The 15,236-nt window shown below is 39.2% G+C and overlaps 1 protein-coding gene and 1 long non-coding RNA gene across 2 annotated transcripts in view; both read right to left on the reverse strand.

Annotated features, from left to right (window-relative positions):
* LOC107726026 (diacylglycerol kinase iota-like) overlaps positions 1 to 11,980 on the reverse strand; it is a 47,755-nt gene extending 35,775 nt beyond the window's left edge. Inside the window, 1 exon segment of the mRNA XM_016535489.1 lies at positions 11,292 to 11,980. Coding sequence (XP_016390975.1) covers positions 11,292 to 11,503 — 212 coding nt within the window. The 5' untranslated portion in view covers positions 11,504 to 11,980.
* A 971-nt stretch (positions 11,981 to 12,951) lies between these two features.
* On the reverse strand, positions 12,952 to 14,520 carry LOC107725952 (uncharacterized). Its single transcript, XR_001638183.1, has 2 exons — positions 14,249 to 14,520; positions 12,952 to 14,166 (listed from the first exon to the last, which is right to left on the reverse strand). It is a non-coding gene; the product is annotated as an uncharacterized LOC107725952 (long non-coding RNA).
* Positions 14,521 to 15,236: the final 716 nt, after the last annotated feature.

The raw sequence follows: 15,236 nt of genomic DNA on the forward strand, positions 1-15,236 counted from the left end.
TCTTCTTCTCTCGTCTGATTATTTTAAGCAATTTTGCTTCTCAAGTATTTTTAAGAAGTTTGGATATTTCGACAGGAAAACAAGACAAAAATACTGATTAAGAGAGTGATTTTGTTGCAGAGCAGCGGGTGCAGGGACCGTGGGCGGTCTGGCATTGGCGAGCGCCGTTCACGCGGATCCAAGTGCTCCTGGGTAATCTCTTCATTTCAGCCTCTCCTGCGTTCTGACACTTTCTCCTGTTAAAGATCCTCATGCGTAGCGACACCAGCTTCCTGCCACACATTTTACATTCCTTCAGCTCACTGAAAGACTCAAGAAGGCAAAAGAAAAGGTGATTTCTCAAAAAAAAGGAGAAGAACCGAAGCAATTCAGTCACTCAATTGACTGAAGATATAAAAGTGAACTAGATTTTTGTACATTTTCTGAAGAAAATATTAAAAGGTGTCATGAACTGCCTCTGTTTTTTATTTTGTACTGTTATCCGAGGTCCACTTATAATGTTATCAAGATTTTTTACATAAAAAATATGCTATTTTCTGTCCTGTTTTTAACCCCCTCATCAGAGCGCTCTGTTTGAATAGGCGTGGCCTATGACTCTGAAGTAAACGCCCACTGCTATGATTGGATAATAGTTGTGTGTGTTTGACAGTCTATGTCCTTCACAGATGATCTAGGTTAAAACCGCATAAATACTCGTATCAAACGATCTGTTAAACAGACAAAGCAATAGTGATCACATAATAAAAACAGGTACTCACACTTGTGTGTTGCAACATTACTGTCAGATTCAATATAATCGGCACAGCATCGTCTTTTAGTTTCAATCTTTCTAAAAATCCCATGTCGAATTGTGCCTTGTTTGTGAACGATTCCACGGTAAAATGAAGTGAACAAAGGACCGAGTTCTTACTGATGCGGTCTGGATCTTCATTAAAAATAAAGTTCATACACTCTTTCCTAACGCTGGGATCAGAAGGAAGGCAATGCAAAGACTGTTTTTCCACAGCTTGGCACTGCAGAGTCATCTTTATCATTTGGTTTCTACGTAGACCTGTGTGTTCGCCTCTCTCGTTTACACTGTATGTGCGAATCGGTGGGCGGGGCTAAACAGGCAGTGATGTAAAAGCATGGTGTTTTGGCGGTGTTTAGTCACACTATTACATCATAGAGTCGTGCATTCCACAAGCTGTCATTTTGGCAGACTGGCTTCAATATAAGCTGTTTTTAGACTAACGAGAAAGTTTTGAGTTCTGAAATTTACAGCATGTTTTTAATAGTACAATGACCTCTTATATGTAAAAAGATGAAGGGAATTTTGGTTACTCAGTTCATGACCCCTTCAAGTGCTGCTTGATTGTGCAAAACTCAGTAACGCTATGCTATGGTGTCTGAATGTTCTGGTACCAAGTTGCACGGCGAAAGTGTTTTTATTCTCTTGCTATAGTGTTCTGAGTGGTTTTTAGTTTTCATTTTGTTGCTATGGGGTTGTTAGGGTGTTCTGGATGTTTTTCACATTGCTATGCAGTTGCTAGTGTGTTTTGAGAGGGTTTTTATCGCAGGGCTATGCGGTTGTTACAGCGTTAAAGTTGCTATGTTGCTCTGAGTGGTTTTTATCTTGCTGCTTTGCAGTTGCTAGGGTGTTCTGGGTGGTTGCTTACTGGGTCAGTCTTAACAGCTCACCCACAAGTCTGTTCTCTAGATACTGGCTTGGTTCCCTCCTCCAATGTAATTCTATGGCACTTTTTAGCTCGATTATCATCTGATCAGTTATAAAAGTTACAGAACATTCAATAAACAGCACGATTTGAGGTATCATCCGTGTCTGCAGCATAAACAGTGTACTAAATGTCTAATTCTTCAGTTTGTTCAAATCACATGTGAGCAATAGCATTAGCGATGCTCGTCTTAAACGCAAATAGTTTCTGCTGATAAATGGATTCATTATCTTTTAAAGCATAACATCTTACATCAAAGTAAATCGTTCCGGGTAAACCGTACGGACAGCAGAACTTTATTAACGCTGTAAATAACAGTGATTTATCCTCTGCTGACATTCAATATAAGACACAATAATACAGCGTTATGTGCGCAGTTTGCTCTTGCATGTAAACTTTGTTCTTTCACTTGCTTTGCGGCGCTACAGAAACAGCTGTGACACATTTCCCGGTGTTTTGAGGGAGAGGTCCAGACCCCCTGCAGTTTCTGTGTCCTTCCCTTGACTGTCTGTGACCTGACAAACACACACACACACACAAACACACACACACACTCAGTCTGCCTTTTGGCCAACAACAATGACAGGAAACCAAGTTAGGTCGGCCCCTAAGAGTTTAGTAACAACAACACCACATACAGTATGGCTGAGCGATATAACTAAAAAAAATTCTCAATATTTTGATGATATCCAATATATACAGTAGCTTTGCATTTCTGTCATTCAAACAGTATCTGGTTCTAGCAAGACCAGGTCATGGGTTAAATTCCCCGAAAATCCATGAGCATATGAATGCAATGCAAATCGCTCTGGATAAAAGCATCAACCAAATGCATAAATATAAATGTATCTTCTTGATAATTATGAATTTGCTCTGAAATAGCCATTATTGCAACTGAAAAGCCACTGTATCTAATTCAATTCAAAATGTTTAATGCGAGACCTAAAATACAGTAAAAATCTAGCTCAAAAATATGCTTTTCAAATTAGCACATTTCATTATTTGCATTTAAATGCACAAATATAAACTTACAAATTATATAATTTTTTCTAATAGAATATTTTTACAAAAAAAAAAAAAAGAATGAATGAAAAATGCCACATAACACTTCCATGAACATTTTTGAACGACCATCCAAACAAATAATTAAACTGATTAATTTAAATTGAAAGTTTGAACTGATTCTGAATCAAACTCATTTTTACTAATGAAGTTTAAATATTCATCATATTTGTCAATGTAAATCTAATATATTACCCTGTCGCAATACATAATGCACATATATTTTGCTGCTGGAGGAGGTGTTTGAATGCTCTGCACTGCATGCAATGTTCTCTCACGTTATAGATCTATGTTACCGTGACAGTTCGCCGTCGTGCGCGCTCTGGGGCTCCGCGAGTGGGAGCATGTGGGATCGAACTGTATAATTACATCTAACTGTGACCGTGATGCTTTTGTGTGAGTGTGTGTGTGAGATTAAGAGCATCGTTGGGAGAGTATGTGGGAGGGCTGGATCCCACTCCTGCCTGTACATAAACCTCCTCTCACTCTTTCTTCTATCTGTTCTCCTCCTCTGGCTGCTGACACCTCCATAATTAACCTCGGCGTTTGGCGCAGGGTGCGGGGGAGGCATCGGAAGCACGCATCTCTCCCCTATCTGACCCATACATCTGCTGAATATAGCCCCGCCATCAAGAGCAAAGCTCAGGGCAGAGATGGACTCGGGCGGACCGCACACCTACACCAGTGTGTAGAAACCGCTCAATCCCAAAAGTCCACTTCATACTAACCTCTCAAAAAGAACAGGTTTAGTTACGGTAATTTTCAAATGACAATCCCTACAGGTGTCTTGAGCTCAAGCTGACTTTTGACTACAATCTGACAATCAGTCTGATGTCTTCGCAGATTGTTCTGGACAAGAGGCCACTTAGTAAGGAAGTGAATGCAGATTAACAGTTAAAATGATCAACCACAGCTTGCTCCGTTTATACGAAGTTTAGTGCTAGTTAATCTAAAATTAAATTCTTGAAGCTGACTATATAAAGCTCTAGGTTTTTAGGGGGGGAGAATTAACTTGACACCCTAAAATCCTAAAAAATGCAACACACACACACACACATACATACACATTAAAAACACTGTCCCAAAAGAAAAAAAAAAGTTTTTTTATATAACATAATTAAAGATGAAACTTTTCAGAAAGGGTTTTTATTGTCTAACAGCTAATGCTAAAACTACTGTATAAAAAAAATCTAGATAATCTAGAAAAACTCAATCGACTAGTCATTTGTGGACAATTAATCAACTCTCCTGATCCATCTCTACTCTGACTGATGTCCAAAACCGCACCTTTTGAATTGAAGATTAACCCATGACATCCTAACACATTTATGACCCGAAAGGAAAAAAAAAAACCTTAAAAAAAAAGGATTTAAATTTAAAAAATGGCGGTTGAATTTGAATTTCGAATTTTTACATTTTAAATTGAATTCAAAGATGCAACATTTCCGAGAGGGTTTTGATCATGCAAAGTGTTTAACAGCTAAAGCTCAGAATGGTAAATAAAGCACTAATGCTAAACCTAGAAAAACAAGAAAAAAAAATCTACATAAGCTAGAAAAACTCAATAATCAACCAGCAATTTGTGGACGTTTAGCCAACCTTTAACCTTCAGGATTCACCTCTACTCTATGATTGGATAGCCGACCTAAAACTCAAGTTTTGAATAGAAAATGAACCCCTGACATATCAACCCACATGAAATGTATGTCAAAATAAACACATTCATGACCTGAAAAAAAAGCCAAAAAAGTGTATGTGTGCTGAATTTGAATAAAGAATGGGCGGTTGAATTAGAATTTTGATAGTAAGTTTCACATTTAAAATAGAATTCAAAGACGCAACTTTTCCGAGAAGGTTTTTATCATGCAAAGTGTCTCACAGCTAAAGCTCAGAATGATAAATAAAACACTACTGCTAAACCTAGAGCTAGTGCTAAACCTAAAAACAAGAAAAAAATCGAAATAATCTAGAAAAACTCAATAATCAACTAGTCAGTTATGGACGAATAATCTCTACTCTCTGACTGGATTGATATATGACATCACAAGTTTTGAACTGAAAATTAACCCTTGACATCCTAAACCTCAAGCAATGTAAATAACCATCTACCATTCATGTCAAATAAAGCCATTCATAACCTGCAGCTCACTGAGTTTTCTTTAATACAATATGCAGTTGTTATCTGTGACCTGTGCTGCTCAAATGCTCCACTCAATCCCTGCGTGTCCCAAAAAGCCTCTGAAAACAGAGTGACGCTGGCAGATGGCTCTGCTGGTAATGATCAGGTAAATGTTGTGTTGTGTGTTGAAAACAGCGGTCTGAATGCAACGCTAATGTGTGTCAGGGCCCTGAATCCTCCATTAGTGTGGTAAAAGCGGACCAGATCTCCTCCGTTCCGCCTCTCGCAGGGCTTCGGGGACGTGAGGGGCCTCCAGGTTTTTCCTTTTCCACCTGAGGTCCTGGCTGCCTAATTGAATTAATCATTTGCTAAATGAGGCCCGGGCTGCTGTAACCCTGTGCTATCAGTGTATAAAGGACTGAACCCATCCACACACACACACACACACACACATAACCTCCCAGACCACAGCTGGAGAGAGATAGAGGCGAGCTATAATTAGTGAGCGCATTACACAGAGAAAGAGACCAGGAGAGAGACAGAACCAGAGAATTGTGCTGCAAAGATAATGTGTGCACAGAGCGAATGCAAATGAGCTGCACGCGATTACAACCTCATCCAACCTGAGAAATACAAGATAAACTTCAGATCTCTTCTGCATCTTTTCATTTATTGCTTCCATCAGAGGCAGAACTGCATTACGATATTTTAACTTGAGACCAATAAAAAAAAAATTTTTAAAAGAAAGAAACAAAGAAAACTGAATACATTAATTACTTAGTAAAAGGTCAAACAGATCATTGTGAGAGAGTTTAAAATATGAAAAAGTTGCAATTGTGAGAGGAAAAAAGTCACAATTGTGAAAAATAAAGTTGCAATTATGAGACACAAAGTTACAAGTTATGACACATAAGCCACAATTGCAAGAAATAAATGTATTTATAAATTTCTTTTTTTCACTGAAATGTATATAGGCATCCATTTAAAAAAAAAAAACATCAAGCATTAACACATTTTTTGTTTAATATTTTTACTTTTTAATATATTTTTATAATGTTTTTAAAACAAGTTTCTCCTGCTCACCAAGACTGCATATATTTGATAACAATACAGTAAAAAACAGTAATATTGTGAAATAGTTTTACAATTTAAAATAACCGATTTTTACTGTAATATATGTTAAAATGTAATTTTTTTCTGTGATCAAAGCTGAATTTTCAGCATCATTACTCCAGTCTTCAGTGTCACATGATCCTTCAGAAATCATTCTAATATGCTGATTTGTTGTTCAAGTAACATTTCTTATCAGTGTTGAAAACATTTCTTATCAGTGTTGTGCTGCTTCATATTTTTGTGGAAACATAATAAATTTTTTTCAGGATTGTTTGATTAATAGTTCAAAAGCATTTATTTGAAATATAAATCTTTAACATCGTAAATGTCTTCAATGTGACTTTAAAGTGTCCTTGCTGAATAAAAGAATTAATTTCTGATCCATGATGTAAAATTATTCATATTGCGATGTAAGATTTTGGTCATACCACCTACTTTATATCAAAAAGACCAAACCAGGTTAGCAAGCACCCAGTGGACATTTCCATGCACCTGAGGTAACTAACAGTAGCAAGCACGAGAGGATGAAATCCTCTAATATGCCATTAACATGAATGAATAAAAATGGTTAGCAATCAGTTAAATTACTCAGCGTCAGGATTCAGATCATAAATAAAACTCAGTCCTGTCACATCATCGGCTAAAAAAGCCACCAGTAATCCCAGTACAGCCTGTATATATGCAGTACGGAGACACCATGTCCTCTCTACTCCATTTAACACATTCACCATGTTTACATGCATTACACTGAGGTCTGGAGTTTCCCCTAAAATCAACACAAAAATGTGCAAAATTGTTTGGAGATTTCTGGTCTTAGATAAAATAGAAATATTGATTTCTCTGCTATTTTTGTGCAATGAAACAAAGACTGATTGAACAAAAACGCCCAAAACACTAACATAAATTACAGACCTGTGTTCTTCATCTATGTTAAAACGAATTAAATTAAACTGAACCATACATTCTTATATCCCTTATGATACTGCACATAATTCATTTGATTCATGGTAATGAATTGGTACTCTGCACATCTAAATGCAATAACATTTTTGGCATCTAAATGCAAAATTATTTTTTTTTGCATCTAAATGTAATAAAAATTTTCATCGCATCTTAATGCAATAACATTGTTATTGGTGGGTCTAAATGCAATAATATTTTAAGCATCTAAATACAATACATTTTTGCATCTAAACACATTTTTTGCATCTAAATTCAATAACATTATTTGTTGCATCTAGATGCATTAACATTATTTGTATGCAATATGCAATGTCTTGTTTGGCTCGACTGAATCGAACTCAAGTTCGTTTCCCCTCTTGGTGCGGATCTTTTGGGTAGGTGTGAATACAGCAATCACACTCGGGTGCGCACCAAACAACCGTACCGAGACCCAGCTGAAGAGGTGGTCTCGGTCCGCTTCCAAACAAACTCTGGTACGGTTGAATGGATGAACCAATGAATGGATGACCTCAATCAAGCACACGTGTGGTTTTGTTTACAGTTTCTGGTTCACTTGCAAAAAGGGCAGCGTGAAAGTGAACCACAGCAAAAAAAAAAAAAAAAAAATCAACATTGTATTTGGTCCGGACCAAGGCAAATGAACTAGCTGACTTTCCTGGTTTGAATACATCCTAAGAGAAACAATTATTAACACAAAGTGATGCAACAAACCAAAGCCTGTCCATATAGCAAAATCACACCTACGACAGCTAAAACCACATTTCGTTCTCTTGTTTGATGCTCCACCAAAACTCATTGACGGCAGCTGCCGTAGCATGTTTTATAAAAGACCAGCGAGTCTGTTTGAGCCATCGGTGTCAGAGAGAATTAGAGCGGTGAGACAGTGTTAACTCCCTGCTGAAGTGGAGGAGGATGGATGAAGAGACGGAGGGGAGATGAAGTCTCTCACACCTCCAGTGTGGTGGCTGTCTGCAGGTGCTGCTCTGCCAGAACTATAGGTGCAGGACTGAGTCACGCAGAGGAACGACAGACAGACCACTTGTAGGAAAATGAATGGAAACTGCATGATACAACAACGTCCTCAAACAAACAAACCAAGACTTGTAAACATGTACTACATTCATTTATGGGCATAAAATGACATTCAAGCCATCATTTGGCTCTTAAATCAGTGGAAATGCAGTTCGGGCCTACTACAAAACAAAAGCCTGGGACAAAATTTCTGCTTCGAACCCTGATGAGGTGCAGCTCGGATCAGCCGGATGCTTCACCGAACAGAACAGCCGAGGAAAAGCCTCTTACACTCATATACCTAATAAGGAAAAGCTTCAAAAGTCCAATCCTTTAATGCGTCTCCTCAGACTGCAAAACAAACCCCCGCCACAGCGAAAAAAAGCAAAAAGACTGGCTTTATCGTCGTTAAGCCATCTGCTTTACGCACAGCCAACTTCAGGAGAGATTATGACCATTTATGTCAAATCCTTATTCGCGTCAGCCATCAGGATCTACTGAGTGCTCCCGGGTTTTGCATTTTGCAGGAAATGAGACAAGACAAGCCCTGTTTTACGCACATACACATACCTTTGCGTGATTAAACACGTCAGCTGGAATGAGGCACAACTTACAAAAGGGCAATCGTGGGTCCAAAAAAGGTATGTGCACATTTAGTCACTGATGGACCGACTACACAAACACCTCGTTCTTGATTTCAGCCCACGTACAGTATTTACACAGTTTCTCTTGCGCATCAACGTTTACAGTAGGTGTGGCGGCCATTTCACATCCTGAATCAATGCCAGCTAGAAATGAGAGTTATAAAAAATAACAGAGCGTGCTAAACTGACTGTGAAGGGTACGTCCTAATTGGGCACAGCGTCTACGGTCTTCAGCCAAAGAAGCCATGAAGCAAAGAGCCAAACGGGAGGAGGACTGGCACAACTTGACAGATGACTAAATGCACCAGGGCCCTTTTTAAAGTTTCACTGATAAAACACAACACTTGTAAGCGATCAAATATTAAACCCATTCCCATCTATTCTGCAGCACCATTGGCGGCACAACGCATCACTTCCTGGTAATATGCTTCTGAATGTGACTGAATGTTCTGGATTCAAAATGCATGAACAAACTGACCCTAGTCTAATTACGCATGATTGCATGTTATTATGAGAACATTTTTTTGTAATACTTCATCAAAATGTGATTTGTTCCGCTTCTAAAACAAATTTACTGTTCTGATGACATCACCAATCCCTCGCACTTTACAGCCCCGCCCCCTCTATCCACCTGCCATATAAACCAGCAAGTCAAATCCAATTAAAAACACATTATTTTCCTCAATTAATATACTTTTTCATTACATTTCAGATGTAAATGACTTCTCGAAATACTTGATCATGATTGGTCGATCCATTTAGCATTGTTAATGGAGTCGCCATCCACCATTTGCAGAAGCTCAGCAAACACGACAAGTTTTTTGCAGGCCGACTCTGATACGGAGCAGACCTGGCGGAGTGAAAATGTGTCAAGCATGTATAAATCTACAATCGAGGCTGTGATCGGGACACTTAAAAATGCATGAGTTCTTTTTTTTTGTTCCACTGTCTGCTGCTGCACTCTTAGAGCGTCCTGGAGAGAGAGAGAGAGAGCGGACACAAGAGCCTCTTTACAAGCCGAACATGATTCACTAGATAACAAAAAACTGATATAAGTGCTATATTTCAGGAGAGTATGAAGAAGAACACAGTGGCTCTGTTCCAAAACTTAGTGAGCTGCCTACCTAGGCAGCATTTGAAGACATCAGATACGCTTCTGACAAGAAGCCTGTTCCAAAAGGTAGCAGCATGATTACTATGCTGATTGTGCTGTGTTAAAGATTTTTGGAACAGAACTATGTTTTACGACAAGCTCAGTGAAAAAGATAATGGATATTATCAACAAATTATTATTATTAACAAATATATACATATATACACTATTTTACCCAATATTTGTGAGTGCATATATTTTGTAGTATTTGAGTATCATGGAAATCCTGTGCATTTCATTTGAGGAATGCTAGTTATACAGAGCACTCCGAATCAATCACTTAAGGTGTCATTACAGTTAAGATGCTGCCTATACAGACAGTAAACCCCAAGGAAGCTCACTAGATTTTGGAACAGTGCCTGTTTTTGTTTTTGGCAAACTCAAAGCTTCCATTTTTAGATGCTTTGCTTTAAAAAGCCGAACTTTTATCTAAGATGCTTTGCATTTTAGGCCATGCTGGCTTGTGTTTGTTTGTTTCATGGGACTTATTGTCATCTTATCCGAATTGGAGATGGATATAGATCGCTCCTTTGAAAGGGAGGACACCTTTGATCATTTCTTCAAAGACTGGCCTTAATTGTGAGCGGAGGATTGATCTGCTCGGAGGAGGATTGACCTTTAGACTCTGATGGAGCAGTAAGGGTGGTAGTGACCCTCCTCCACGGACAGGTGGAAAACGGAGGAGGGGGAGGTCAAATTAGGGGTCTCTGAGAAGAGATGAACAGGCAAGTTTTCTCAAGTGACCGCATGAAACCAGTGTGGTCGGTATGGCTCAATTCTTACATTGATCTGGAATGAACGACAGGATCAATGCATCCAAAAAAGCAAGTTTTAGATGTTTTCAACATGTCTAGGACATTTTTAAGGTTGACAAAACACGAGGAGCCCCACCGCACAAGCAAACTCATCAATGGTTTCAGTTTATATGGGTGCACCAGAGATTATTGTGAATACTGTATATCATTACTGTAGTGCTGAAATGACCTTTAATATGTCAAAGCATGCCGTTTATGACCCTGACATGTGGGAATAGGTCTCTCTACCGCAGGTGAAGTCTAATTCATTATTATACAGCCATGCATCGCTCTGTTCGTGTCATATTAATTGGTCAAATCTCAATTAAACAATTCAAAACAAGTGCCTGTCTGATTGCCCAAGGGTTTCATGTGCAAGAGGAAAACACAGCTGAATCCTGCTTGCAAATCAATAGCAGGCCAAACGACAACATAAAGATATGAAATGTTTTTCACATAATGAAATACATTTAACAACTCTAGCCCTAATGCCATTGCTGTTCTCGTGCAAATAAACGAAATCTCCTTTCACAGGACATCCTGCCACGATGTGTATTATAATATTCTGTTATTTAGGTGGGTGGGTGTTGGATTTGCACAACAAATGGGGTTCGCATTGTTCAGTTACGCACACAAACAAACCATCTGACTTGTTTCACCGCTCCGTATGGTGGAGAAATAAACGCAGTGTGGAACACGAACGCATTTTTTTTTTACCTGTACGAGATCTGTTTCCTGAACGCCAGACCTTTGAGTTTCTCCTCCAGCGAGTCTTCCATGTCGGCGAAGCTGCTCAGACTGTCGCTGCCGGCCAGCGCCGCGTCTCTCCCGCAGCCGCGTCTCTGCTCGTCCGCTGATTCTCCACCGGCGGCTCCTCTGCTGCTGCGCTCCGCCTGAGATGCGCGAATGTCAGCCAGGGGGTCCATCATGCTCCGGTCGGCACTGAGTGGACCCCCTTCTCTCCTCTGGTGCTTAAAAGTCCTTCCAAACGCGTCCTCCGATGTCCCTCATGGGATGAATAATATCTATCTATCTATCTATCTATTCACGATTCACTCACGTTACGCGCACGCACGATCCGCGGAACTACAACAACAGCTTGCATCCATCCGCGAGGACATTCTGGGATTTGCCTCCCCATCCTCCTCCAGCATCGGGAATGAATGTAGGGCAGAGGGGTCTCTGACTGGACACGCTAAATGCGTGGTGATCTCTGACGTGTCCGTGATAGAAGCGTCTCCGCTAAGAGAGCGAGACGCGACGCGACGCAGAAGAAGCGTGTGTACGCGAGCGTTTAAACCGGACCTGATTGTGATAACAAACCCTTTGTTCGGTCAGGAACCTCCTGAGATACAGCGGAAAAATAAATAAATACACAAAACATTTTTTTAAATAATAAACATAGCTTCTTTAGATTTATGGCGCTTGTATATTTCCTTTAAAAATTGCCGTATTATAACCAGACTGTGGAGGGTTCATTAATATTAACATATTTGCCACGCCCCCATAACTTTTGTTACGACAGCATAGGACAGAAGAGCTAATATTATAATATTATTATTATTTGGCCACACCCCCAGTATTTGATTTGTCAGAAAAGCCTTGGATGTTAATGTTAATATAATATGATCACATTAAATCATATATTTGTTAGTTCAGTGCCTTTCTTTATGGTTTCACTTGTCCTCAAGTGTTAACTGCTTATTCTAATCCTGCAAAAAAAAAAAAAAAAAAAAAACTATGGTATTGTATTGTTTTTGTAAAAATGTATAAAATAAAAACAAATAAAAAAATTAAAATGATGACGTGCAATTAATGTGCATTATGATATTGATAATGGCAATTTTTGATAATTGATAGCAAAAATTTTTTTTTCGCTTGATAGAAACATTTGGGTGAGCAATAAATTAATTTTAACTTTATAAAAAATACAAATAAATTACTCTTTTCACAGGACATCCTAGCACGTCCTTTTAAAAATGAGAAAAATAATTAAAAATGGCACATTGAATCTTTTATCAAACTAGAACAAATGCATTTACGCAAAATATCCTAGATATACGGCCGCAATTGAAGAATCACCTCCATATGTCCACAACAGCACATTTATCCAAGGGTTAACATATACTTTTTCCAAGAAGTCATGAGAGTCTAGAGACTACATGCATTTTTATTCTAACACAATTTGGCTAATGTGATTTAATGTATGAAGTGCATCATCTGAGCTCTCTGATGTGGAGCAAACACCTTTCTTTTGCATAAAACCCCCTGAGAGGCAGGAAAAATACAATGCAGATCCAGTCGTAATGAAAATAATTAATAGTCAAGCAACTAGATGACATAAAAACATCACTCAACATCCTAGTAAGACAACAAATATAAATCAGCCTAATTTAATATAGAGAAAGCCAACATGGATACACAGCAAAACGACGGCTCAGGCGCCTGATTTACAATGCTTTTACTAAGGAAAATATTTATTTGCTCGCAGAAAAATACAGGACATAAACAAGGCAGAGTGATTTCAGGAAGAGCCAGAGATTGCATTGTGATGCAATGAAAGTGTAATATAGTTAAGACGTTATGCCAAATACATAAGAAATGCACACCATTTCCGACACAGATGTTGCGTGACAAATGTTTGCATCTGAATGCATCACATCACGACAACACCATCTCCTTCGAAATGCTCTTGTTTCCAGGATAAAAGGATGGCAGGCATGCTAAAAATAATAAATAACAGATCAATTCTACGAGGACGCAGTGCAAGTGAGTCGCAGATCGCTCGGGACTCGGGTCGTCACAGTCGTTCATATCAGAGCAAGAGAACGCTAGACTTGTCAGCGAGCGTCTTTTACTCCCTCAAGAGTGCAGACGGGGGTTGGATGGTGGCCAGATGAGGACAAAAAGGGCCATCTGTCCTTAATAAAGAGGGCAACGTCATACGAGGGACTTCAGGGACAGAGAGCATCCGTCCTTTTCATGTCAAGCCCATACTGTCCCGCTTTCATCGCCCTCAACCGCAAACATCTCCACTGATATCAATCACATCAATTCATATCTCTCCCAACACACTTACAATACAGGATACTGCAAATATTTACATATTCAGACAAATGCTTTGGAAATTCGCCATCTTCAAACTCGCAAACAGAGCTTTTAGTCTAAAATCTGAATACAGTTTGAATCTTTGCACTATTTTTTTAATCTTTGGAACTGTATTTCGATTGACATGCTACATCGTTGTCATGTGAATATGAAAACAGATGCAAATTCAATATATTACTACACATAATCTCAGTAGCATGGGGCAAATAGGCGAAAAAAGGAAAAGAAAGAATATTAAAACAAAAATTCAAGTCATATAAAAAAAGAAAATAGTGTACACGAGTATCAAAATTTGATATACTGCTGGAATGGAATAAAAATACATTTGTGAGTTTGTGTGTTTATTTTAAAAAAGGACATCTAAGTAAAACAATACTATAAATATGAAGCCTATGGCCCGCCGCTGCAGGGATCTCAGGACGTCTCGTTGACGGTCCTCTCCAGCTGTATGACTTTAGCCGTCTCGTTTGACCACTGATCTGACCTGCCAAAACAAAACCCAGTGTTCAGCATCCATGTGTCATCAAATCATCAAATCGAAGCAGCCACAGAAGGACGGTCATTACCTGTGTGAGTGCAGGTCTATGAGAATGGCCTTTTGCGCTCGTGTTTCATTGGTGTTTAGAATAAGTGGGCGGGGCTCTGCTTCACGAAGCTCCGCCTGCTCCTGTTTGTGCTGCTGTTCTAAACGCCAAGCCGCCATTACTTCGACCTGATGGTCCCATTCAGGATAATCCCCGCCCAGCCCGACGGGATGAGGCTCGTCCAGACCCCCGTGCTCCGGAAGGGACAACAGGTTCCGGGACCTCACTGTGGAAACAGCTCTTTTATTAGTACAGTAGTGTTTTGTTAAAGCGGTGCATTAACTGAATGACGCGCGTGGGAGAAACGTGATGCGGGCGGATCAGAGATCAGCGATGGCTCTGCTTTTAAAGGCATGATAATTACTGGCCCACTCCAGCACTGATAATGACTCTCAGCAGCTCAAGAGTGGATCCAAATCCAGCCATTCCTCCATTCATTAGTCAACAAGAGACAGAGAATGATGAGCAAATTACAGCAGAGACTGCAATAGACACGAGTGCTGTGTGTATTAGGGTTGGATCGATATGAAAACGTTCAGTATGACAGCGGCTCTAGTACCTCTGCATTAATGCTAAATCCATACTTTAGTCAACACATAAACAGCCTGACACGCTTTAATATTGTGCACGGAGGCAGATGAAGACCGACTGCTGAATATGTGTAATAGATTATTATATCATGCAACAGGAACATTCATTAAACCAATAACTGGAATATACAGCGGGGAAAATTAGTATTGAACGCGTCACCTTTTTTCTCAGTAAATATGTTTCTAAAGGTGCTGTTGACTTGAAATTTTCACCAGATGTCGGTAACAACCCAAGGAATCCATACATACAAAGAAAAGAAAACAAATAAGTTCAGAAATTAAGTTCTGTGTAATAAAATGCAATGACACAGGGAAAAAGTATTGAACACATGAAGAAAGACAGGTACAAAAAGGCATAGAAAGCCAAGACACCAGAAATC

Source organism: Sinocyclocheilus rhinocerous, unplaced genomic scaffold, assembly GCF_001515625.1.
Source record: "Sinocyclocheilus rhinocerous isolate Xijiao unplaced genomic scaffold, SAMN03320098_v1.1 scaffold395, whole genome shotgun sequence".
In the NCBI taxonomy this organism is placed as follows: Eukaryota; Metazoa; Chordata; class Actinopteri; order Cypriniformes; family Cyprinidae; genus Sinocyclocheilus; species Sinocyclocheilus rhinocerous.